At 42.6% G+C, this 27,901-nt stretch overlaps 1 protein-coding gene and 1 long non-coding RNA gene across 2 annotated transcripts; one reads left to right on the forward strand and one right to left on the reverse strand.

Moving 5' to 3' along the window:
- On the forward strand, positions 1 to 27,592 carry LOC119139878. The gene is made up of 3 exons (XR_005101472.1): positions 1 to 50; positions 25,891 to 25,998; positions 26,750 to 27,592. It is a non-coding gene; the product is annotated as an uncharacterized LOC119139878 (long non-coding RNA).
- Positions 12,825 to 23,369, reverse strand: zgc:162707 (UPF0524 protein C3orf70 homolog B). Its single transcript, XM_037280932.1, has 2 exons — positions 22,555 to 23,369; positions 12,825 to 15,086 (listed from the first exon to the last, which is right to left on the reverse strand). Exons 1-2 carry the CDS (start codon positions 22,736 to 22,738, stop codon positions 14,452 to 14,454), a joined length of 819 nt encoding a protein of 272 aa, XP_037136827.1. The 5' UTR covers positions 22,739 to 23,369; the 3' UTR covers positions 12,825 to 14,451.
- Positions 27,593 to 27,901: the final 309 nt, after the last annotated feature.

Here is a 27,901-nt window from a genome sequence, read left to right on the forward strand (position 1 = left end):
CTTTGAGGATTCACAAGCAAAGCGGACTCAGGAACATTCCCGCTGGACAGGTACGTTTATCTGCTCTTTATATTTTATTTGAATTGATTGTATGATGTATTCTATGACTGTTCACTAAACGTACGCTCTCGAAATTCCGTGCCACATAAATCAAAATGATTCGACCATTTCTAGTGTATAGAAAGAGTAGACGGAGCAAAACCAAAACCTTGTCCCAAATGTGATTTATTCAGCATTTAATTGTATTTGTAACTTGGGCTGCCCTGGTGGGCGGAGGCTAATGTTTCTTCGTTACGCTTGACAGTGTAGTGTCTAACACTGAAATCTAACTTGGGGCCAGTCTTCATCTCTCCTAAAAGCACTTCAAGATGGAAAGTAAGTGAAGCATGAAGAAGCAATAGGTTTACCCCTGCCTTCCACTCCTTACTGTGACTCCCAGTCAAAGCTCACCCTCGGGCCATTTTTAGTGCTGCGCAAGAACAGCAATGTATTCAACACGTGAGGTGACCGAGCTAGGCGAGAACATATACTTTTCATACTGTAATGTTGTTTTTATGTCATTCTTTTACACACAACTAGACGGTCCAAAAGAAATATGATATTGTGGTACCTTGATATACACTTTTTTTTTTGGGGGGTCCACAACTACAAATGATTCAAAATACTCAAATTTCCAATATTTTCCCATTGAAATGAATAATAATGCTGTAATTCCATTCCAGCCTTTATTAAAAACACTTTAATAGTTGCCCATTAAAACAATAAGATACTTTTTTTGTTTGCAAAGGATAAAGAATATCTGCGAGTATTGTCAACTGTTGCTTACTATGACACGATGCTCTTCATTAGCCTGTCTATGGCGTTTCACATTGTTTGTTAGCATTAAGCTAAACTGACTTTGCTTTATCACTTTGCAAATCACTTTGCTTTATGTTAAGTTTGATAGTAAAGTTCAACAAGAAGTGTGGCAACAAACAGTTGAAGCCTCATTTTTTATGAACAGCTCTCTATCTGACAAACTGCTATTGATTGTGAATAGTTTAGTTACCGTGCAGTGCTTGTCTCTCAAATTTATGCTCACGTCAAGCTCAAGCAGTACCTGTTTCAAAACAAGAACGGCTGTGATTTGGAAATATGTAGAAGTCAGAGAACCAGTCAGCACTACATGTTCGTTTTGTTGCTTTAGCAATTCCATACCCAAGCAGCGCTAATGAATACTTCGGGGTTACCACCTGATCGGCGTGCAGCATTGGCCGTGCGTTTATGGAAAATTCAAAGTTGCCCCTGCTGGACCCCGCCTCCTGTTAATGAGTCACACAAATATGAAAGATAGCATAAATGTTAGTCCGCACTGCGGAGGCGAGTAATGAGGCCGCTTGCCATCTGGGCTTTCAATTAGCGTTGGAGTCGACAGCTGGAAACTAAGCACTTGTGGATGCCCGGTCCGTCCTGCACGGACGCAGGAAGTACACCGTGTGTGTGTGTGTGTGTGTGTGTGTGTGTGTAATGGCTCTGACATTAATGGCACGTGTCGGCGAGTTTGTGTGCATTGGACATCGAGGGGAGCTGAAATGTAAAAGCAGTAATCTGCTCAGAGGCTGCTAAGTGAATTGACGTCCTCTTCAGTCCAAGGTTCAAACCACAGTGCTGCAGATGTCTTGCTTTTCGCTGCCTGGAAAGATAATCAATTGTCGCTTGTCATTAACTAAAGTGGGTGGAAAAACTGTTTTTGTATTTTTTACCTTGGCCAAGGACGTTGTGTTTTCAAAGGTTTGTATTTGTCTGTTAATTAAGATGAGGTTATTCAAAAGGTAGCTGTTCCAACCAAAATTAAATAGTTGTGTGCTTCCATACATTTAAAAGGTGTCTCTTGATGTGCAGTTCAATGCATAAGTTACACGTAAGCAGCGTGACCTTAGTGTGGGGGGAAAAAAAGTATTTTTTTTTTTCCAGGAGCCTATAGCTGTCAAGAAAAAAAAAAAGTAGAAAATGACTTCCCTCCCACCTCAGATCGGAAATGTTGACTTTGTTCCAAGTACAATCGTTTACGCCCACGAATCCCAATTAGCATGTCTGGACATGAGGCTGTCATCTTCTGGAGGCGACGTCTCCCATCAAAGCATGTTGCCGCTGTCTTCCGAACAGGCGAGCTTGGAGCCATTTTGTAAATTGATGTCCAACGGATAACATCGCGCCTCACTGCCCAAACAAACGACAACATGGTGGAAGGGGACAGCGTGTTATGTTTTACAGCCCTAGTGGCCATCACTAACAGACAAATAGCGCCATTAGCATCAGCATAATGACAGTGCTTGAAGTTAATGAGCTCCTATTGTGTGACAATGAAGTGCACCTCATTGTGCATACTAATGGGCCCGCATAAGCCTGTGACACTGACAGATTGCTTGTGTTTTGGAGACAACAACTGCATATTAAAACCAGTCGCGGCTTATAGAAACTTGTTATTTTCTAATTATTGTGTTTATGTGTTCATATCAGCGAAACGGCCCATTTGCTCAAGGTTACTGGAATTAGGCTTTTTGCGGCAAGAGTTTTAGTCGACTTGTCAAGCACATTTTTGAAATTCTAGTTCTGTACTCATACAAATAGAAATTCCCCTAGTTTTCACTGAATATTTTTATAGGTACACCTCAGAGGGTTTCTATTTTGGCTAGTTTGTCATCTCAGTTAAGTGCAAGTGTCCAGTCTAATGAAGCCACAGAAATCATAACCCATCATCATCATCACACAGAAGGCATTGACAGGAGCATTGATTTGTTTTGAAAGGACAGCATCATGATTATAAATAATTATAGCCTTCCAGTATGATGCTTTTCCGTAACCTGGAAACATTAGTGCTAACACCGTACTCGATAATGACTGAGGCATTGTTTTGGAGATTCGACAAAATAGTATGTAGTGTTTGTACATCAACTGGCACATATTTACTTTGTAGTGGGTGTATGTATACATTATGTGTGAATGGATTGACTGTGTGTGTGCATAAAAAACTGAACAACGTAAACAGATGCGACTTTACCAGGCCACATGCATCCCACCGCCATCTGTCTCATTGTATTGCACGCGACATGACCTTACAGTCTCATAGAGCACAATGTAATCTGTACGGTCGCTCATTCATTTATCGGGGAACCGCATCGGATCTCTGTGACCTCCGTTCTACAGCGCCCGCACTATTTGTGGCTCGTTTATCTCCGCAGCTGGAGAAAGGTCATCTCAACAGGGTTGGCAGCGAGGCGCATGTGAGGCGGAAGACACTGATCCCACAGCGTCCTCATTAGCTTGCCTCCACCTGGCAGATAGGGAAGCCTGGAGCAAGAGGTGCGCCTTAGCCAAGTGATAGCCAGGGGGGGCCGAGGGCTGCCTCGAACACACATGAACGCTTCGGGGTGCCGTCACTTCAAATGTAGATGGGAGACACACACATGAGGTCGAGTCACAAGGGTATGACTCATTAAGTTTAGTAAAGGCAAAGCAATAATAAAGTAAACAAAAGATAAGTTATCTCTAATATAAGTAGCTTGCGTCTCATGATAACAATACCTAATGCTGTGGGTGGTGATAAATTTAGATGAGAGTGGTCCTTTTTTTTTTTTTTTTTTTTTTAATGGCATATATGTGGGATTAAGCAGCAGCAGCGTCCACCCTGAGTGTTCGATTCAATCCTCGACCCCCTAACGCGTCCGCCGGCGTAAATCCTTGAAAGAAGACCCAAAAGAGGGCTCTCCAACATCCATCTGTCGCTTACGTCTGCCGTCGGCCCAAAAATAGTCTCCACTTCGCAGCCACTTTTGGTGACGCGTACCCACGCTTGGTGTTTTGCGATGTCCTCTTCTCACTCATGTGTCTAAAAGGAAGCGAGCGTAGCTGAGAGGAAAACCATGTCATGAGTCATGCAGCCCCCGCTGGGATTCACCAAGGTGGCTTTTAAAGACAAGGCATCCTCAGATGACTGAAAAGAGGTGTTTTTTTGCGTTTGTCTGCAAAAGCAGAGGTGTGGCTTTTTTAATTAAAGCACACCACACTCAAATGTCACTTCACCTTTTTTTTTCCTCCCGCTGTGGCCTCCAATGCGTTCATGTCAAGTATGCAAATAGCGTCTTTCATATTATTTGCAGTCTTCTACAGGGACCAATCCTTTGTTATTTTTCAATGCCGAAGAACAAAAAGAAGACGAGAGAAAGCAATTTTGAGACAGCACGACTAAAAATGTTTCCTTGTTGGCCCGAGACAAACAATGTGTCAGACAGGCGCTGTTTGTTCTTGTCTCTGCATTATGAGCATCCGCAGGCACAGTGCCAGCGAGGTTTCCTTGTGTTCTTGTTATTCCTGTCTATTCATTCATGCACAGTCCAAGCTATCTCGGGGGTGTGACAAATGCATGCGGCCTGGAAATCCACACAAAAAAAAAAATCTGAAACACGCACAAACAACAATATATTGGGCAAAATATTAGGTACATCCAAGATGCTTCCTCATTTCCTTCCTTCCTTCCTTCCATCTGTCCACTTTAAAAAAACACTTAAGCAGAAACTCTCCAACCCTAGACGTATCTTTTGTCCCTCAGCCTCCTTACTTCCTGTCTCTACATCGGCACTGCACGTCACAGGTTGATGTCACATCTCAGCCTGTTCCCTGAGCAACAGATTAAATACTTAACATTATTCATGTTCCCCCCCTCCCTGCCCCGGCATTAAAAATTCATCCACTCTGTGTTGTGTTAAAAGCACATTACGCAAGCCTCAGTCTAAATATACCGCCCGTAGCAAGCTCTCTCTCTTGCTTTCTCTTTTTCTTTTTTTGAGCCTGCGAATATCATGCGTGTCAATTCTCAGGAGGCTGCCTGGGCGCTGGTGTGCCGAGTTTCTAGGATGCTAACTCGCTGACAAATAGGTTGGCTAGAGTAAAGACCTCATTTGACTAAGCCCGCACGATCACCGTAGTGAAGCCGAGTTCCCGGGCCGTCACCTACATGTCGGCGTGTGACCGACCGCCGCCGAGGCCTTTTATCCCATAGAGGGATCTGTTCGCCCCCGATGACCAAAAGCTTCGGTTAAAAATCTCTATAATTGGCTGCCTGGGAACAATGGACGTGGAAGGAAAGAGGTGGTCTGGCTGCCACTTTAAGCCAGCGTAATTGGCTGCCAACACAGAATGTGAAGCTGCCTCAACAATACCTGTGCAATATGGAGAAATATTTGTGCTATTACGTCTGTTTTGGAATTCCCATACTTGTGTGGCTTTCCCTTTCACGTTAAAAAACATGCATGTTAGGTTGGCTGAATTGGTAGGGCACCGGAACCAAGATGCAAACGGACTGGAGTTTTTAAATAAATCGGAAGGAATACGCAACGTGTAGTATGTCATTGTTCATTTTAAAAAAAGCTGTTAATGAATGTCTGATTCATTTAAACCGTTGTATCCTCCACCTTTCATATTACCGCCGCAGTCGGAAGTATGTTTAATTCAATTCCCTTCTGTTGAATCAAATTCAGCGTGTGACTAATAAGTGTGAAGGATACACTTTAAGCAGTGACGTGCTCAGGCGTGCCACCACAAATATTCACACACGCATGTTGCGCAATGTGTGTTTGGCCCAAAGATTTGCATGCGTTTAGTAGCTGTGGCTATGGGAAATATTATATTTCAGATATTACACAGACATCCTGCAACTCTGTGTGACATTTAACTGCGGTCTTCATTGAATTTCTTTGGATCACAGCATTTTGTTGACGCTTTGGCAGATCTTTTGGCCGACTTCTGACAGATTCTTGATTGAACATGTCTGGAGGAAATCAGGTTTGGGTGAGGGCAACATGTTAAGTCGTATTTAACAAGGAGGGCAACTGCTTCTTTACACGGGGCCAGATAGCTTTGCATGTTTTTTATAGCGACGGTTGTACGTGAATAAATAATATACAAGCGGGTGAGCACGTTGAAGATAATTGCCATCATTGTCATTGCATGACAGCATGACCCTGAGAGTAGCAATCACATATGATGAGCAGAGAAAGCTTATTCAACCAAATCCGCGGTGCTGCACATAAGAGCAGCCACATGAATAAAGATGCGTGCACAGACAAGAGATTGTCACAGTACACCGGAGCACAATGCCAGCAGCGACTATTAGAGAGAAGAGTCTACACCGTGCGGGAACATGTGCTCCCTCGTGGCCAATTCATGTGCCGGAGCACCTTGCGTACGCTCGCCCCGCTCAGCCGCTGTCTGGCAGGACTTTTGCTGCACGTCGGCCTCCTCTTCTTCCCCGTGGCTCTCATTTACGTGCGAAGCTGTGGGGAACAAAGCTAGCCGAGTTGTCTGTCTTTCCCGTTGTTCCTCTGCTTTCCGGTGTTGTTGTAGCTGCCAACCTCAGCTTCTCTTTCCACAAATGTGCCGCCATGTTTTTTTGCCCGTCTGAAGGGTGAAATAATTCGAATCGGAAAAGTATCCACCTAAAATCATCATGAATCATACATGGAAGTTTTTTAGGTAATTAGTAGACCGTATTAGACTTATGGTGTCCCGCAGGGATCCCTACTTGGACCAGTGGTGTTTAGTCTTGTGTCCTCAGTGATTTGCTGAAAATACCGTTAGCGTGGCTGCATTTATCTTTATTCTAGTGAGGGATTACAATTCATCCTAACTAGCACTGGCAGGCTATATTAAATTAGCTAATGAAGTTTACTTTATTGTAGAAGTGTAACTATAGGCAGTTTTAATTTGCAATGGGCACACTGCGCTTTTGTTTATTTTAGTACTTTTGGATTATATTTATTACAATTTCCTCCCAAACTGAGTCAGACTCATTATTACGAGGGTATTTCGCTCCTTGGGCACTCTTGGCGCAATAACACCCAAGTCCCGCCTCTTTCCACTCATTAGCCAATCACAGTTGGCATAATTTTCTTTTCTCTTAAGATTCCTTTTTCCCCTCTAAATTAGGACTTTATTTTCAGTTGTGTGTCCTCGTAAAAAACATTATCATCCAATGTTGCCCTAACTTCCTCTGTGTTGTAGAGGCTTAAATTATAAAAGGAGAGAATTTCTTTCTGTGATGCTTGTTTGGCAATACGAATGGAAAATGGATGCCATTTGCACTGTCCTCTTTTTCCCCTCGTCTTTCTCACGCAAATCACATTACACAGCATCTTCAATGGAGGCTCATCTTGTTAGCTACAGTACACGTGCACACCCACACCCACACACAGTCTCATTAAACGCTTAAACTGACTATCCCTTCCTTTTAAAAGCACAACACAAAAAAATGTAAAAGATTCAGTCAAAGCATGCCATTTATATCTTCGAGCAGGGCCCGTGATGTGGCTGTCTGTGGCAATCGCGTCTGAATGGTGAAATTGCAAGCGAGGGTTTATTCTCACACTCCATTAGCCGCTTTAATCACTCCGGTCATCTGTAGCGCCGATGTGGCTTTGATAGAAGCTCCTTTCGGCTCCATCATGCTCCATTGCGCGTGCCGTGACGGAACTTCGGCTAGTTTGCTTGTAAACCAACAACAGATGCTTGATGTTGTGTGCGTTACGAAACACATTTTTACCATCAAATCTTTCAAACGTGCAGCAACAAGGCAGACTGTCGGATATACGCTAGAGATGGGGTCATGTTATGGCTAATTCACTTTAAAATGCCTTGTAAACAAATAGAGTGGCTGTCCACCATCAAGCGTGACTTTTAAATACAAACAACACCAATAACTTCACTATCCGCTAAAAAGGTACAAACACGTGTGTGTGTATATATAATTTTTGTCATAACTTCATCCTCTTAATAATCCTATCACTCATAAAATGTTAATTTTCCCACTCAATTTTACAACTTGATTCTCATAAAACTTTATTTTACTAGAATCAAAAGTGTGCCTCATAATTCTACATTTCCTATTTATGAAAATAACAAAAGTAGCATTAGGACTTCATTCTCAGAGGAACCCCCCCCCCCCCCCCCAGAATCATAAAAACAATTTTTTTTTCATATGGTACACTGTGACTTCTTTTATTAGCATTTAGACTTTATTGTTGAAAAACTATTCTTCAATTTCACATATTACAACTTCAGTGTTATTTAGAATATTCATTTTCATATTTGGACTTTTCCCCAATCATGTGACCGACCGCCTACTTCATCATGATGCTTTCCGATGCTTACATCATGAAAATGAGTCACAGTGGCAAGCCTAGTTGGGAGAATTTTCCAACAAGCGTGCCATTCCAGCTCAGGTGTCTGTAGAAGGGATTTGTCGCTCCAGCCATGGGAACGAGCTGTCCTTGGGCGCAGGAATTGCTTTTTTTTTTTTATCGTTTTCATCATGACACATTTTCATCTTCTTTATTTCATAGTAGTCTTTGAAGGTGCTGATTTCTTTCATCCTCACTTTTCGTGCAATGACTCATCCCTCGGAGCCTCCTGACATAAAAGTACATCTCAAGTTCACTTTGGTGACTCAACTTATAGACTCACCCCATCCAGAGTGTTATCAGGAGAGACTGCTGAGGACTAATGGAGAGTGAGAAAGAAGCGACAGCTGGCATCATTGACACGCTCATTGAAGACGGCGTGTGCGTTACAATTATTGCTGCATTCATTTCACCTCTGAACACACTTTTACATCCCGACTGTAAAAATAAGTCGATCGTTCCTGCTCCGTTACTGCATAATGGATGATTTGGCAACAGTTTACGTTTAGATCTATAAATAACTAAAATGATTGTAGTGGCCTAGTCTACAGAAGTATATTATGAAGATTGGGTGCAATAACTTGTACAGTAATATTTTACAGACTAAAGTGGGGCAAGAGCAGTGCAGGAAATGTCAGTGGCCCCAAGGCCGTTCTATGCCTGCCGTGAAATTAGAAATTCCTTTCAACATCTTCTGTTCTTTGTGGCGCCGTGAGACAGGCCACCTTTGTTGCTCCTCGGCTTTGGCACATTTTGCCGTTCATGTGAAGTCTCTGAGGCAGGCAGCAGCAGACGGTGGCGGCGTGCTCGGGCCGTGACCGGCGCAGCTTTTGCGCTGTGTTGTTTCCATCAGTGGAGCCCCATGCCTGAGCTTTGGGGACCAGAGAGAAGAACACTGCTCTCCCTTCAATTATTCAACGTATCCTCCGAGAAGCAGCCAGCACTGCCGGGAACTTACCCTAGCACGAGTCGAGACTCTCATTCCTGCTGATACACTTGCTGCGTCGCTTCAGTACAGCCGACCGACCTATTTAGCTACCTCCATACCAAGCTGTTAGAAAAATGTATATATATATGTTATCATGCGTTCTCTAATCAATGCTTTACCGCAATATTACTGCAATATATGCTTGCTGTTTGGCCCTGCTGTTTTTATGATGTACCACAGAAGAGAAAAGCAATACCAACTTTGAATCCCATCTCGATTTGAATCGAGAAACAGTAAGAAAAAAATATTCATCAGGTTTTATTATTTTTTTCCTCGCCGGTGTGACCTCCCCCCGTGCATAATCGCTCAACAGAGAAGAAAAATAATCCTAATGCACCAAGAACCTGGAGGTCTGGTGCAGCCAATCAGCTCCCGCTGGCCAAAGGGCTTAGCTGTCATTTACATGCTAATGTTGTTATAGAGGAGGCCCTGGCGCAGTGGATGGGATGGAAGAGGGGGGATTGGGTATTTTCTTGTGGTGACTGAGTACTTGACTACAGTACAGCTAGGCAGGAAAATCACATCTGCTGCTCCTCATCTGGTGCAGCCAGCAGGTCCGTGTTATACAAGTTTAATCAAATGGGTCCTCCGTGGCACACACACACACACTGCAGATGAGCTGTGTTCATCACTCGTTTCTTTCTGTATGGATTTGTGCATTTTAATTGACGCAGTCCTAAATTCCACCTGGTTGGGTTCCCGTGTTTAATATCACGACACAACCGTATTGTAAGTTGCAGAGATATTGCACAGTGTAAAATGTGAAAAGTCCCAAAGAATAATTCCATGTGTGGGAAAATATGATTTTAGTTATTTTGGAGACAATATCTGAGTGACTGCAAACTGTTTCCCTACCATCTGCTTCTACATAAAAGCCCCATGTTGTTTTTTCTCTTAAATGCATGGCTTGATCTCTCTGATCGAGCCACAGACCGGTTTTATGGTTCACGGTGAGCTCACCCATGCAGATGCACTTCAGTACGGTCAGGTGTCCAATTTACCGGCTTAATTAAACGTGCCTCCTCCCAGCAGACTCGCTGCGGAAATATTGATGCCGAGCAAATAGATGAAACATGGCTTTCAAATGCTGAGGAAGTTAATAGTCTTCATGATTATTTAAATTCCAATTATTTCTCCTAAAATGGTTTTGAAACTGTAAGAATTTGAAAGCAGACCTGTGTCAATGAATGAATGATGGTGTTTGACTATAAAAGGCTTTACGGGGATGTTCAGATTTCCACTTTACTGCTCCGCAGTTGGAGTGATGTGCTTTTCAGGGTATTTCTCCTCAAGTTCTTGAAACGTGAATGGCAACACAAAGCTCACCCTGGGGTGCCATCATAGCAAACAGCTCATAATGCACCAACTCCCTTGGAATGTTTTTTTATTTTTTTTTATGAAGCAGTTTTTTGATTTAGACTTGCTTACATTCTGATGGTTTTCTTATATTTTCCGTCTGCTTGAAGCCACCTGTGTCCAGCTCCTCTATTTCTTGGCAGCACTTTAGAAGATAACTCAAAACGAAGAACGCAATAAACAGATTTGCTGAATTGCAGTATGAAAGAGCAGATTTATTGTCAGTGTCATCTCAGGAATTTGTTTCCCACTTGTACTCTTTTGTAACGTTGAAGTCAATTTGAAGAGACTTGGTTCCGAGAAGTGTTTGTTTATTTTCTGGTAAACCTTGAACAGACTGCATGAATATAGCAATCTACCGACGTCATCCATATTTTGAGGTCTGAGAGCAGGCTAGGGCTTTGCATTTTGCCTTGTGGCGGACATGTTGAAGGCTTGCACGAATGTAAACAAAGTCTTATTGCAAAGGTTTCATTTCTCCTTCATCTAGTACCGTCGGTCTCTTCTGGGAGGCGCTTGCATGTAAACAGAGAAGAGTTTAATTCCCTTATGATTGTAACTTGCTTTAGTGGATTTGTGAACTAATGGTAAAGGCAAAGAACAATTGATGCACTTGCGAAGTCGGCTGAAAAGCAAACTAGCTAATGAAGCTCGGAGTCTAAAAATCACTTTATTTCAAATGCTTGGACTACAATTTTAACTTTTGAGCTGCAAGGAAATGAAAAGACTAAAGGAGGGTATCTTTAGGGAAATCTCAAATAACATTGTAAATGATTCAAAAGTAACCTTTGCGACATGTGGGCCCCTTTAGCAAGAGCGGATCACGCAAGTTCAAATGCAAATGAGCGACAACTGATGTCTCTTTGTGACCTCCCCGGTGACGCTTACCCCTGTCATCAGTCAAGCCGGAAAATGACAATTTATCAGAGGGAACACCATGACCGCACGTCATGTGTTGGAGAAAAGAAAAATAGTTTGCTCGCCTACAAAATGTCAGATATGTGGATGATGATGATGCATTTCCTAGATTTGTAGGGTAGCCTAAACCGACTTTTGAAATGACCACGCACGCACATGGAAGGGAAGTTAAAGGGAGTGTGGATCTGTACCCAGAATCTCCTCTCTATTTTGGGTCAGACACTGCAGGGCTAATGAATAATTGACATGCAGGGAACGAGGCGCTGCACTCCCAATGACACTTGCTGTTTAGCTAGCTTATCATGCTATCGTCACGCTCTCATCTCGCCCACTCACTGGATACTTGTCAAGTGCTCGCGGGTGGGCTGCATCCTGCACACCTGCACGCATCACATGAGTCACAAGAATGTATTAATAATTATAATTAAAATGTTTATTATTATGAGACCATCTGGTGTATTTCAGGCCAATCCATGACATTTGTGAAAATAATAAGAATAGAGATCATATGATTTTGTGATATTGTTCAAATGAAAAATAATTTATCTACTTCTTGTAAACTTTAAAATGAAGTACAACCGTGGTGATTCTTTTATGTACCACAAGTATACTTCAAAACAGTCTCCTTGCGAGTCATGTTGGGCCAATGCGGCACAGTCCTTGAAATTGAAGAACCATTTTCAAAACCATTTCCTCGCTCAAGGTGTCTGCTAGTGGAATCACTCTGTGACAGTAAAAGCATCCTTTGATCGCTCGGTCACGTTTGAAGATAGAAATTAAAGAGTTGACACTCCCAGAAAGTGCAGCACTGCAAAATTGCCTCGTTCGTTTTCGTCCTTACATGAGTTTGCATCATTATGCTCTACCTAACTGGCCTTCATCTCATCTCTTCCTCGCTGTGGTCGTTCGGGGCTCATGAACAAATCTATTCCAAATATTACAGATCTCAATGTGGACCTTTTGTGTTTTAAAAAAAAATATTAAATACAAGTTGCATCAGTGTCAGCGAACAAATAGTATTGAAAGGATTGTACTGTTGTTTTCCTTTATGTCATCTGCATCAGCAGTTGATTCCCCACCAATCTTTATCTTCATGAAAATGCCTCTACCGTTTTCCAGAAACAAATGATCATTACATTCCATCTTATTCCGCAACGTTTCACTTGCCGAAAACAGAAAATCGATACGCTTTGCAGGAGGGCGAGGCTAAAAAGAGAAAATCAATGCGGCCCTGTCAAGGGGAGAACGGTCTCATGACATGGCAGACGCGGCAGCTTGTCACTTTCACATGCAATGAATTTGTCTTTCTTAATGCAAATCTATCGATGACAAAAGGGAAGGAAAAAATGTAGTTTTGTCAGTATTTATTGATAAGAAAATAATATAAGAACATAAAACTACATTCAACTGTGACACTGGTAGAAACCCAATTTATGTGAATGTTACCTTTGCTTGCCCCTTTAGCATTGTGACTAAAACAAAGTGTATGCTAAGTGATTTTTTTTTTTTTTTTGGTCAGGTAAATGTAGACATGCAAGTTGATATTTTTGAACACCACCATTTTTAAAAAAAATCTTTCAAATGACTGGTCGATTTTACCTTTTTTTTGGTATCTTTTTACTTTTTACCAATTGTCTTTATTTTACGAATAAGGGCTGTTTGTTATATATTGAACTCTAACATTCTATGCATCACATAAACATATTTAGAATCATATTCATCTCTTTTAAAATGTGCACCCATTGACATTTGCACAGCTCCACAGCACAAAGTAACGTCAGCACTAGCCTAGCCTAGCTTCGCCCCGGATGACGTGACCACAATACAGTTTCGCTCCAAAGCTCATAAAGCAAATGACAATGTTCAATTCTAATAAAACTTTCTAAATGTATGAAGAAGTGCTCCCCTCCAGTCCCGCTGAGACAAGTCAGCGCCGCTTCATTTCTTTGTAGCTAATGGAGGTCATAAAAAGTCCTGTTTAGATTAAAGCCTGAATTTGCGAAGTGAGCAAGTTGAACTGGACTGAAGGTGGTGGTGGGGTGGGAGTCTTTGAGGAGAACATCCTTGGTCCTCACTGGCAGGCACGGCGTAGGAATGTGCTTGTGTGTAAAATCCTTGATTGTCGAACACGGACCTCTCTGGCTAAATGGTTGTTAGTGGGTCGGCGTCGGTAAAGTGCACACAAACGCAGCTTAAAAGGTTCAGCCTTGTCCTTTAGAATATTTTTCACTTTTGTGAGGGCGGAATCAAGCCAAAGCTTTGGTTAGAGAACGAGGAAGGACACCTGATGACTTTCTCATTTTCATCAAGGAAAACTTACGATGTCTCATGAGCATAGGGACCACACTGGAAAGAAATCATGTGAGAATAAAGTTTTGAAATTATGACGCAAAGTCAATATTAGAAGCTTTTCTAAAGCAACAAAGAGTAAAATGTAGAACAAAAAAATATATAACTAAGAGCACAATTAGTTTTTCTATATTCTCTGTTCTGCCAAACTAAAAAGATGTTAATCGTGAGTCAATAGAAAAACGAAGCTTGTTAATTCGGAGCATAAAAGTCTGACCCGCACCTAGATTTGCGTGTGTCCCTGAGGAAGAATTACACACTCAAATCTCCTCAACCAGATGTTTTTTTTTTTTTAACATATAAATATATTAAATTTATGTTTGTACTTGGAGCTTCAAAAATCCGACTTATCCATCTACCATTCTAATCGTTTTTTCTTTTCAGTGTGGTCCCACAACTCCTTTGTACTTTCTTTCCCTTTGCTTTTGTCCTTCTCGTTTTCCATCACGGAGCCACGGTGCTTGTGCTTGACACGCTTGTGCTTCATCTTCGTGTCCGGTTTGGTAGAAAGTGTTGGAAATTCACTCCATGCGGGGAATGTGACGAGAAGGTGTGAAGAGGAAAACAAACAAGACAAAGCCCCCCTTTGAGCGTCGAGGCTCATCCGAGGTAAATCCTCTGACCGTGTCAGACAGTTGTTTCGATCTTTTCGATGATCTCAATCGTCGACTTGGAGGGAGAGAGCAGGGAGCCGTCGTCCTGATCCCACAGGCTTCCGGGACTTGAGTTTCCGTCCGTGCTCAGCTCGTCGTCCTCCCGCTCGCTTTCGTCCTCGCAGGATTCCACGCAGTGCAGGCCCAGCGCGTTGATGCCGGAGTCCTCGGAGCTGGACGGGGACGAGCACTGGTCCATTTTGGGACCCTTGACTTTGTCCAAGGGGGAGGCGTGTTTTTTGTGCTCGCCTTGCGTACGCTGGGCCGGGGTCGGTGCCGGCGCGGGCTTGACGGTGGGTCGCTGCGGGGGTGTCGGGGGAGCGGGGGGTCGAGGCGCTTCGGGCGGCGCGGGAGGCAGCGGGCGCTGCACGTAGCACATCTTCCCGTTGATGCGCTTGACCACGTAATCGTCCACAAAGAGGTCGGCGATCACGCAGTATTTAGGCGACTCCAGATGAGGAGGCGAGCGGAAGCAGGGAGCCAGCTTGAGGAAACGCTCGGCCAGGGAGACGGACAGGTCCATGGTGCTGCTGTACTCGGTGGAGGTGGGGGGCACCGCCGTGGTGGGCAGCAGGCACACGTTGGTCATGGGCTGGTACACGTACTTGCCTGGAGAAAGACGAGCGGGACGTTAGACATTCGTCATCTTTAGCGAGACGGTTAACTGGCAAGTTATTTATTATAAACAAACACGAGAGGCGAAAGGCTCTGAGCAACTCGATGATGTAGTTGACGCTATTATTGCGAAATCCCCGGCGCTACAGCCAGCCAAATCTACAAACGCGATTGTTCAATTCAAAGTGCACAATGCTCGCTGTGTGTAAAGACGGAATACTTGCTACAGCTTTTGAACTGGATCTCATTATATCGTGCAGGCAGTCAGAATGTTATGGATGTACTATATAGCCGCGCAACGCTCGCTCCACTGAAGACTCGAAATTGGCCCGAGGTGCGAGCGTGCGTCTCTGCGGATGGAAGCGGTATAGAAAATGAACGGACGTACGGAAGAGCTTACTGTGACGCTCGTCAGCCGGGGGGGAGCGTGGGCATTTTGTTTAAGTGGCTCCCGGGAGAGGACCGACCGCACTGAACGAGCTGACAAGCTCTTATGTACATCTCTTCCTCTCCTGCTCTATGAAAGCTGGATATAAAAAGTCTACACACCCTTGTTGAAACGCTAGCCTTTTATGATATCGAAAATCAGATAATAACCGTTTCAAAACTTTGTCCACCATGAATGCGATTGAAAAACAGAATCAGCATGTTTACCATACATGGTTTTTGAAGTGTGTTCTTTCTAAGAATGCCTTCCATCTTGCCGCTGAAGCCTATTCATCTAAAGTGTAAAGAGGTCCACTTTGAGCCAGCCCTCTGCGGATCACGCTTATCGTGCATCTCGAAGACAACAAGGGACATCGCACAATAGCGCAAATGCGAGAGTGCAGTTTACACCCTTCGACGCTTCCTGTGTGTTGTGTGCCGAAACTCGGCCACATTAACCGCAGAAGGGAGGTCGTGACCCTTACTGCCCGACCTCAAGAGCCTTTCATCATGTTTTAAAACGCCGGCGCCTGAAAGCGACACAATTAGGGATGATGAAAGGCATTGTGGGAGATGTAGGAGATGTAAATGAGGCCGTTGGGCACATGAGAAAAGGGGAGATTACAGATCCTCATTACAAAAATTTAATCACGAGGCAGGATGCATACAAGCTATGGAGGTGACTTGTTCCTGAAGTAATGAACCTCGTCAGTGAGGGGGAACACAAAGATATTGCAACAAATGGACACAAGATAATTGACATTTATGAGGCGACAAAAATGTATTCAGTATTTTGTGCGGGATGGCGATTTTGAAAAAGTTTGTGGAAAATGAGCAATTAATGAATGGATTTTAAAAAAATTTTTTTTAGGAAAAAGCTCGGACTATTCTGAACCCCTTTCCATCGTGCACTCCTTTTTTATTTCCAGACGTGATTAGTTTTCCATCCGTCAATTGACCAAATCATTGTCAAAAATATCTCAAATAAAAGTTTAATTTTAAATGTATTTTTTTTTTTTTTTAATTTAAAAAACAAAAACACAATTGCTTAACTGATTGCTATTTTCCCTACAGCCAAATAAGAACCCTCAGTGTAGACGAAAGCGCTCCATCATGAGAGTTGACCAATTAGCTTTCTGTGACTAACTCAGGAGCACTCTTTCATCTCCCCACAGCGTCACACCGTCATCATTTGTGCTCACCCTAACAAACAAAATTGCAGTCAGACATAAAACGTGTTGAGCTCAGACTGTCGTGTCAATACTAGCTGGCTTTGAAGTCAATAGCAAGTCTTTAGCAAAGCGGACCCGTATTGACAAAGCCTCTGTGAGAAGAACCAAATATTTAACCGGACGATGTCGTGATTCACAGTCAAGCGCTGGCCTCTTCTCATTCTCATTCTGAGCGAACACGGAGGCTCAAATTTCAGCAAAGGGGAAGGTCTCAGCCAACCTCATGTGAAACGTTTCCTGTCTCATGACTCCCCCTACGCTGAATCAGAACAACAAGGGGCCTTTGTCACTTTGAACAAAGGGGGGGAAAGAACGATTTTTGCTTGGGTGTTGATGCTCTGCTGATTTGCAAATCTTTTTTGTTTTTGACTTGAAATAGCATGAAAAGCAAAGGCAGGACTTCAAGTAATAACATGAGCTTTGCTTTGCTTTGTTCCAGTGTCTGGATTACTCCGATAATGGAATGTACTATGCACTTTCAAATTAAGCCAATGATAGATATTTTTATATTATTCCACTGAAATCCAACTTTAGTCAGACAGACAGACTGTACTGTGCAGTATTGATCCATTTATAGTGAGGCTTTATATGATGGAGCAGCATAGTGGTGAAACGGAAAAAATCAATGCAATAAGCCTCCCTTTGGATTTATTTACGACTGCATGTGGGGTTTACACGCACCAGAATGCCGCTCACATCATATAGCCGAGCTGTCTGCGGAAAAAAAAAAAAAGCCTGCACCTTCAAATTTTGACTTCTTTCGAGGTGTTGAAATGAATCGATGAATCCACAAAAATTGATTATCAAATAAATCTTGTATTTAACTTTTTTTGTAATCACTAACAATACAAAATAAGTACAAATAATCGGAAGACGCTGATATCCACATAGTGAGTTAGATGAAGCTTAATCCAAACGTTTGTTACATGCAAGCAGCTCAGCTTGATTAATGACGCATTGACACAAGTTCACGCTAATCGAGCACACATCTGGGCATTTCAAATGATCTGCTCACTTTCACAAAAGTAGGAAAATTGGAGATGAAGGGAGCTTACCGAGAAGATCGTTACTCATTAGGACTTTGATTTTCAGCTTAATGAGTGATTACCTTGCCTGGTGATTGTAATCAGCCAGTGGAGGGGAAAAAAAGGCTTCACATCCGTTGGGTTTTATTGGTGCTGCGAGCGACATCTCTCATCAAACTCAACATATTGGCGGGGACACTAAGCACAGCTAATTATGACTAATGAGACGCTCGGACCGATGTTGTCAGCAGCTGCTGAACGGTCGCGTTCACCTCCATCTGATTTGGTGCTCCCAAATTTATTATTTTGTGGGTGGAATGCTACAGCAAAGAGACAGCTGCGTGCAAAGCAAGTGACGCGGGCGGGCCCCTGGTGTTTACATGAAAAGTGTCTTCACAGAACAATAAGTCTTGCAGTGCCAGGTTATTAAAAACAGTGACCATTTTAGGATTTAGTGTTTGATCAAGTGCTGAGTCAAGTATATCCAAGTTGACCTTTTTTTCTTTTTGCTCGAAGCTTTTTTTACGCAGTAACTTTCACATTCAAACGGTTGAGGTGGATTGAGCTAAAAACTCAGTCGAGATGTGACACTTGTCTCTTTTCCACCCTGTAATGTATTATTATTACACGTCTCCATGAAGGTATTGTATGCCGTTCTGCTTTTCTCCCCGGGTGTCCTCGTTTTGCCTGATACAATCGTCTAAGCAGGTTTAGTCCGACTGTAGTGCGTTATTGCACTTAGACATCCATTAGGTACATTATGCTACGGTTGGTTCTTTTTATTTTGTTTACAAGGAAACCAGACAAAATTAAATGATGGCTGTGAGGCAGTTTGTGGTAATAGAACTGCACCATGTTAGCAGTCTATGAATATTTTAACGTGAAAAAGGAGGAGCAAAATAACATCTGCCCCCCCTAAAAAAAACAAAAAACAGACTTGAGAGGAAATAATTCATTATGGGTGTGGCTTAGGATAAACACAGGAAAAGGATTCTTAAATCTTCCGCCCTGATCAAATGATTTGAAAGCACAAAGCAGCCACATCCTAAAGCTCGCAATCCCAAAGATTACATTGTGCGCACTTTAAGCTCTCCTGACTCGTGGCTACCGAGTGGATAGTGATTGTGCTCCAGGCTGATCTGTGGATTTCCGGAGCAGCCGGAGATGGGATAAAGCACGACGTGCCCGAGGAGAAGGACAACCTGTCAAGTTGAAACTCAGTCGCGGTGATTTGTGCGGCGGTGTCAAAATGTCAGGCCGCGACTGGAGAAAGTGTCTGAGGAACGAGAGGAGTGAAAATATCCGTGACATTTCTATATGAGCAAAGGAAAAGCTCTGACCTTTAAACAGAACGCTGAACCCTGTCATTTAAAGATATGGCGTGACCCCCGTTGCTTGCGCAAAGACACATCTTCCAGGTGTGGGAAAAACTGAGGCTTGAACTTCTAATGCCATATTTCCTCAAATAATATTTTTAAAACTATCATTGACTTAGAATAATTTTGCATTGTACTAGCCACTTTAGGCCAGGAAAAAAAGTGTGTGAAATGAGGGACATAGCTATGTCCCTATCAAGTGTAAGCCAGAGTCTGTGCACACACAGTGAGACTCATTCACACTAAACACTTTAAAAACAAGTCAAATGGAGTTTAAGTATGCCGCAAAGCTTAAAATAGCTCCTGTAAACTCGACTCAAACAGAACAACTAGCCGCCCTTGTCAAGGACTACTTTGGGCTGCGTATTGATACACGTTATTCAGCCGTGTGTCTGCAGGGGCGCGATGGCGTAGGTGGAACTGACTCAATCTGCAGTGAAATGAGAGAAGCACTTGTAACTGGAAGGCTCCAAAAATGGCACAGTCACAACATGTTCCAAAATATTTTCGCAATAAAAAAAATAAATAAAATGGCTTCAGGACTTAATTTTGTTCAATAAACTAGAAGAAAATATTCACAAGGGATTCTTTTCCAATGGGTGCAGTTGGGTTTGACATACTTTTAGAGTATTAGTTATTCATAAGATGAACTCGTGAGATAGAAACCAGTCAGTTCTGAGGATAGTCGGAATAGTTTCTGTTGGTTCTAAACAACCGCAACGCATCGTTTTGCATCTGGATTCTCTCACGCATGCAAACACATCCCATGTTGTTCTACCACCTTGTGGGAAAAGGTTGTTTTGAAACCCTTCAATGAAAAAATTGTCCTCAATCTGTCAAAAAATAAAAAGTGAACACATTTGAAATAAAACTGCGCTGTGCACAAATCATTTTGGCAGTGGGCGAATGACTAGAAAGCTGACAGGAGCCAATCGTGCCTCAACCGTAATGTAAAACCTGAAGCCTTTGAGGAAGATTCACACTGAAATGGAATTAATAATGAAATGGGAGGAAGTGCGGGAAAGCTTGGGGTGGCATCTTTTCACTTCTGCCCATACAAAAATTAGAATTGCATGACCACATTCAAAGATATTCTATTATGGATCAAGGCTACACTATGATTGGATCTACCTTGGACAAAAATGGCATTCATTTAACAAGATCCATATATTTATTTTCTATACGGGTTCCCATAATTTAACAATCTACGTGGTACGTGTTGGCGACAAAATCTCCGCCAGCATCACGCTGAGCACGGGGGGCCCCCCAAGGCTGCGTGCTCAGTCCGCTGCTCTTCACCCTGCTGACGCATGACTGCACTGCAACAACCGCATAGTGAAATTTGCTGACGACACGACTCTGGTGGGTCTCATCACCAAGGGCGACGAGACTCAATACAGGTTGGAGGTTGACCTTCTGACCACGTGGTGCAGGGACAACAACCTCCTGCTGAACGTCAACAAGACCAAGGAGATTGTTGTTGACTGACCATCGACGGCGCTGTAATGGAGAGAGTGAGCAGCACCAGATTCCTGGGGGTGCACATCAGTGAGGATCTCTCCTGGTCCACCAACACCGCATCACTGGCGAAGAAAGCTCAGCGCCGCCTGTACTTCCTGCGGAAATTCAGGCGAGCAAGTGCTCCTCCGGCCGTCATGACTACATTCTACCGTGGCACCATTGAGAGCGTCCTCTCTAGTTGTATCGCTGTTTGGGGTGGTAGCTGCACTGAATACAACATGAGGCCCTGCAGCGCATAGTGAACACGGCTGGGAAGATTATTGGTGCTTCACTCCCCTCCCTGAAGGACATTTACACCTCCCGTCTCACCCGCAAGGCGACCGCGATTGTGAGTGATGTGAGTCACCCCGCTCACTCTTTGTTTGATCTTCTGCCCTCTGGGAAGAGGTACAGGAGCCTGCGCTCCCGCACCACCAGACTCACCAACAGCTTCATACTCCAGGCTGTTAGGATCCTGAACTCTCTGCCCCCTTCTGCGTAGCGTCCTGTACCTTTGCGCTATATTCTGACTGCTGTATGCACACTTGCTCCATTTTTGCTCCTCTTATTTATTATTTGTTTATTTATTATTTATTCATCACTCTTATTTATTCATTGTTTGTGCCTTCTTGTTTTTATTTTTTGTGTTTACTTGTATGTATATTGTGTACTATGTCTTGTCACCGTGGGAACGTAATTTCGATTTCTTTGTGTGTCTTGGCATGTGAAGAAATTGACAATAAAGCAGACTTTGACTTGACTTTGACTTATTACAGGAGTGTCCGTCTGTCTCACATCATACTACTGACTTTCCTAATATTTTGCTCATGTTATTGTGAGACATGAAAGGACTACAATTAAAGTAACGGCACACTGTTTACAGTAATCCATGCTTGTACATCCTTGTTTTCTACAACCCACATGCATCCACATGACTTGACTAAGTTTTTTTTTTTTTGGGGGTAATATGATACATTGTTTGTATGATTTTTGAGGCGCAAACAACAATGGTGTCAGCAAACTTCACAAGCAGAAGTTTGTCAGATAGGAAACGATTCTTAGAAAAAGTGCTTGCTTACAGTTGTTTATTGCGACTCCCATTTGTGAGTTAACTATAAAACCAAAACATAAAACAAAAGCAAATGACATATTTTAGATTGAACCAAACCACATAGATTAGCCTTACGAAAGTTCTTGATGCTAACACACTTTGCAGAACACCAAAAACGGGCAAGCAAAACACATGTAAACGGTTATACCGATGCCCAAAAGGATATATTCTTTATCCTCTGTGGAAAAACTTGGAATAATACTGAAACTTAGTTGCAACGGTCTTTGGTTATGTAATTGGTGACTTCCTCCCATTCATCCCACTTGGAGCTCAAACTCGCACTACCACCATTACTGTCCGCTAAGCTAAAAGCCTTACAGGCTAAGAGCTAAGCAGTCAGCATTCGGTTACAGGAACAGAGGTTTTCCTGGCAGTCCCATCAAATCTCCGTGTTTCCTCCTAGTGGCCAAGGCGCGCACACCAGAAGGAGGCCAAATGTAAAATAAAATGTAGGTGCTTCATATTTGTTTTTTTTGCTGTATGCTTTTAGAAAGTACAATACTTTCGATTTTAAGTGATGTTTTTCTTATTTTACAAAACATTTTTCACCGGTGTTATTGCGGGCTGGGATGGATTAATGAGATTACTATTGATTTCAAAGGGGAAACTTGATTTGAGATGGTCACGGACCAAACGAAACTCTTATGTCAAGGTACCATTGTATGTACGTGGTACACAAATCGCTCCCAGGCAGCATCAAATGAAAGATTTAATAAAGGTCGTGAAAGCCTCGCGAATGGCAACGGTTGCTGTTCTTTGAACACAGACAACATGAAGTCATAAACAACTCACAGTGACACCATCCCAGGTGGCAGCACCAGTGCAGCTTGAAGCACTTTCCGTGGCTGTGCGTGGCGCAGATGGAGAGTCCGTCACACGGCAGGAAGTCTGGTCTCCCCGCGCAGCTTTTGGCCAAATTCTGCGCCTCGTCCAACTTCTCACTCTTCGCACATTTTGCAGCACCGGAGGCGGCCATAACAGCATCGCCCGAACTTCACCCCCAAAAAGATCAAGAACGGGACACTTTTAGGGAGAAAAAAAACTACAACATGACCGCAATCGAGCACCGCGGTGGGCGGGCGAGGTCCACGTAGGAAGCCTGCACGGGGGGAGGTTTCGATTGCGAGGCGTTGAGCAAGAATCCCGGTCGCCTTTACTTAAAAAGCGTTTTGTAAATAAAAAAAGCCAGTCAAGCACGACGAGAAAAGGATGTTCTCCCCCTCAAACGCTCCGGCGTTGGCGTTCCACCGCTCTCCCCATCTTGGCATCCAGCTGTCGGAGGCTCCACTGCGCTCGCGTGTGTGCGCGCGCGCGCTCCTCTCTCACTCGCACCATCTCAACTTCATCACACGGGAGGAGTCGGAAAACACGAAGCCAGCTGCCCACTCGTGGAAAAAAAACACCCCACCACGGCTAAGGGGGGGGGGGGAAAGAGAAGAAAACGGAGAAATGCGCCTTCCTACACGTTCGATAGATTACACAACAAACATAGTCGTTGAGAAAGATTGAATAGTAGCGTTTTTAACCGAGAAATATGAAATAGTAAGGCACTGTTGTTCCGTTCCGGTTGTGGAGGCTGTGGCCGCACGGTGGCAGCACCCACAGATGTTCCTCCAAGTGGGCGTGGGGTTGGAATCACTGATTTATATGAAAGGAGTTCCTGGCCAGTTGAATTTCTATTTCCAGCATAGGCAGATGGGGCCATAGACTGCAAATACTACTCTGACCTGGAGTCAAACAAATGAGTTTTTAAATCCAACATGGCAGACGGTGGATAATGGCCATAGTACAAGGGCGTCGCAACAAAATCTGGGCCCTCACAAATGCAGTCTAAAACGCTTAATTTTGTATACATACATTAAAATTTCAAGTGCAAATTACAAACGCATATGGCCTCAGATGTACGTTCGGTACAAAGCTAGTATTTAACATTAAGATATCTCAGTGCCCGGAATCTGAAAAATCGTTCCAGATGTTGAGCGGCTCGTGCAATTCAAGATTAAACTGCACCTTGTACCCTGAGGGGTTATTACAGGCCACGGTTGCGCTACATTTCCCCCCTTCAGTGCATTTGACATTTTTAATCAACGCAGACTCGCATGAGCCGAACTTGGCCGGGATGTCCGCTTCTTTGTGCGGCCCTCTTTCATCCCTTGCACGGCCTACAATCGGCGTCTAACCATGCGTCGGTCAGATGGGGCTTATGGTGCGCCAACTGCACAAGTCACATTGTAATCTTTGCAGGGTAATCGTCGGATTTAGATGCTTGCCTCCATCCCCAATGATATAAAAGTCAAAGAAACACCATTTACAATGATATAATGAATGCAAAGGCCGTAAATCCTCACGATTACGAGGATGGGGGTGCGGGATTCATTTCTCCAAGACAAATGTGCAGAAAATAATAAATGGGATGTAGAAACAAAAGTGGTCTTGAGGCATGTAATCTTGAACTGTAGCCATGTTTAGTGCTGTTTTTTGTTTTTGTTTTAGTGGAACATTTAGATTTTATTTCTAATATATTTGATATTATTATGATATATATATAATATATTTATATATTTTTATTTATTTTTAATGTATTTCTACAAATAATGGTATTTGTCTTGAATAAGTGGCTCCACTTGAAATAAAATACCCTGCTTCTTGCCCCAAGTTAGATGGAACGCTCCTCTGGGGTACAAAAAAAATGATGCACAATGAAACTAGCACCATCTAGTGGGAAAATAGTGCACTACCTGCTTCTTAACTGCGCTCACATTCTTCTACTATCCATTCGTACAATCAGTCTCACTCAAAAAGACACCGAGTCAAATTGTGAAATTTAATATTTTCAGGTATGCATACTCTCAGGATGGGGAGCCAGCTATCAGCAACCTGGGCCAAGTGTGGTAGGTAGATGGTCCTATGATTAAAGAAGCAAGAATAAAAAAATAATTCGGTGAAAGGAAAATTTAAATAAAAAAGGCCTATTAGAAAGCGCTATAAGTTAAAACGTGTGTCCTTAAAAACAGGAACGGGTTTGAAATGTTAAACATTATCTTGAGAACATTTCAGATGTCATTTGTGATCTGCTAGTTTAGCCTCTGTGAGAAATGTGATTGGTGATCGACTAGTTATGTCTGCTAAAGACAGAAGAGGGAGCTCTCAGCCCTCTGCTTCATTCTCGCTTGAGCTGCTGGAGAAGCAGCTTCTCTATCTTATCTAGGCTCTAACACAAGCATCAACACATTGACAAGCTGAAACCAGCAGGCTATATTAATGTGAGTGCAAACAAACATGCAACATTATCCAGACATTATTTATAGCCTGTAGAGTCGTTACGGCAATGAAAGGGGCACGTATGTTTGTTAAATGTTGCGTTTGATCTTTCCCCTCAGGTGGCAACAAAGATAAATAAACTGAGTTGAATAGCAAATTGACCGATAGAAATACGACAACAAATCCTGAAAGCAATTTAAAATGAAGTTTGACTCTTTTCCCGTGCTGTGCTGTGCAATAAGTTTCACTTTTGGACTTTTAACTACTTTATGACAACGTTATTGTAATTTTGTGAGATGCAGCTGTATATCATATTGGGTTTCATCACATATTTGTGTTAGCGCACCAAATATATTTTTAGCAGCATGACTTTTTTGTTGTTCAATAAAGCACGTACAAGAAAATATGACGTCACCGCCGTGTTTTACCCACTTACGTTGTAGCCGCTTCTTTTAAAACAATATTACCGAACAAAACCTCTCAAAGTCAAACACTTTAAAAGGAAAGTGAACAAAGACGATCGCAGTTGGTATGGTGGTGAGCTTGTGATTACTTTACATGCTAATTGTTTTGAAAAGCTCAATTTTAGTACAAGAACGTTGTACAGTTGTTGTACTTTGTAGCCCTCCACCTTTTGATGCTTTGGACTAAAGTTTAGTTTATTAGTCAGCCTTTTCCTTTTGGAATTTATTGATTGGAAATGAGATTGTTGGACTTGACATCATTATTATTTTTCTTCTACTGAGTGTTGTCTGCAGTTTGGCTGCAATTGTAAATGTCAAATTGCATATGAATGGCGTTGCATTAGCACATATGGCCTATTCAAATGCCAGCCTAGATCATTCACAACCAAAATTACGTTTGTAGGCACCAAGCGAGAGCAAGCCAAGACGTAAGACGACGACAGAAAGTTTGCAACATTCGACTTCTGGGTGGAATTCAGGCTGACCATAAAATGTACTATAACCTTTCCAGGTGAATTTGAGTCGACGTTCTCTAAACTTTTATTTTGAATGCTGTTTTTTTGTTTTTCAGAACTTTTAGCAAAACCTCCTTTCTCTAATGTGAGCTGAACAGCAACAGGTGCTTAAGTCATGGAAATTGAGTTACTTAGAATAGAATAGAATAGAATAGAATAGATCTTTATTGTCATTGTCACACATGTACAACGAAATTTAAAAAGTGCCAACCGATCAGTGCATAAAATATAGAATAAAAGATAAAAAAATACAAGCTAAAAACCCACAGAAGAACATACACGGACATAATCATCCCTTTTTAGCGGCATTTAATGTGACTACCGCTGTAGGGTAAAAACTGTTGGCGAATCTGCTAGTCCTTGACCTAATTGATCTGTAGCGTCTGCCTGATGGCAACAGTTCGAAAAGGGAGTGGCCAGGGTGGGAAGTGTCCTTCAGAATGTTCTGTTTTTTTATCTTTTTATCGCTGTTGCCACCTGAAGAGTAGGGCTCTTGGAATATCGATTCTAATTCATTGTGAAATTTCTGGTCCGTATATAAACTTTGAATCAATGAAATTAAGGTAGAAATGTTTGATTTTTAAAAATGAAAATTCCATGCATGCAACCATCTGACGCAAAAAATTATAAATGCCTTTTTGTGTGTGGTGTGCCATGTTACTATGTGTTGAAAAGATATTTCCAAATGTTATCTGATTTTCCTTTCATAAAAACAAAAAACAAATATATTTATTTTTATGACTACAGTATTCCCTCCATCACTCTTCTGACACCAACTGAGAAGATGGCGTCCATATTGCTGACTACACCTTAGAAGACACTCTGACCTACTTGGCCATAACGTGAACCAGGGTAGGACGTAAATAACCCATACTAGACAATTGATTTGATTTTATCACCGCATAATATCTGACTGCAACCATTTGGAATCCACGCAAGTGCATTTCATTCAGTTAGGCCTGAGCGTGTGTATGTATGTGTGGAGGGGGGGGGAGTGGCTTTTTTTTTTCCTTCCCCCCACAGTCAATCTGCAGCTGTAGGATGGCAGCAGTGTTCCACAGGGGGGGTGGGGAAGAGACGAGCTGAAAAGTCACGTGAAGAGGACCCCGGAGTGGGTGTGGCGTGCAGGCCCACCCCCCTTTCGGCGTGTGGTACAGAAAGTGCTCACGACTTTCTCAGTCCCAGCCCTTCCCTCTTGTGTGTCCTCCGCCCTTCCCCTCCCCCTTTACAGAGAGGCTCCACCTTGTGAACATGCACACACCCACCGAGAAGCTACTCATGCAATGCCAGGCTTTCAATCACAGCCACAGGTCAGAGCAAAAGAAGTCCACATAATAATTCAGTGACACACTACTACGTGTTTGTTGAAGTTCAGGATGAATATTTAATGCCTACAGTGTCTAGAACGGTGCTCGGTAACTGAGTGGTTTTTCAAAATACACACCTAAAAATGAGCATGGACTTATTTTTTGTATTCATTATTTAATAGATCACTTTTTTGCATGCAGTTGTGGATTCATTATTTTCCAGAAACGTATTGTGACTAGCATTTTTAAAACGTGGGGCTCACAATTAAAATGAAGTCTTTAATGAACAATTATGTCTTAGTTTTTATTGCATAATGCTACTAACATGGTGACTCGCAACCAATTATTTAAAATATATTTATTTAAATATATTTATTAAAGATTTGTGGATCCAGTTTGTTTTAATGTTTTTTATCTGAATTGGGGATGATAATGCATGTACACTTTGATATACAATATAATGTTTTGAATTAATTAGAAAAATTGCTTTTAATTTTGTAATGTACGCCTATTTTTTACTAAAAATATATTACAATGTCATTTGCAGTAACAAATTCTAAAACGTGTGTTGAGATACGAAACACGGCAAGGA

Source organism: Syngnathus acus, chromosome 21 (assembly GCF_901709675.1).
Source record: "Syngnathus acus chromosome 21, fSynAcu1.2, whole genome shotgun sequence".
Lineage (NCBI taxonomy): Eukaryota > Metazoa > Chordata > Actinopteri > Syngnathiformes > Syngnathidae > Syngnathus > Syngnathus acus.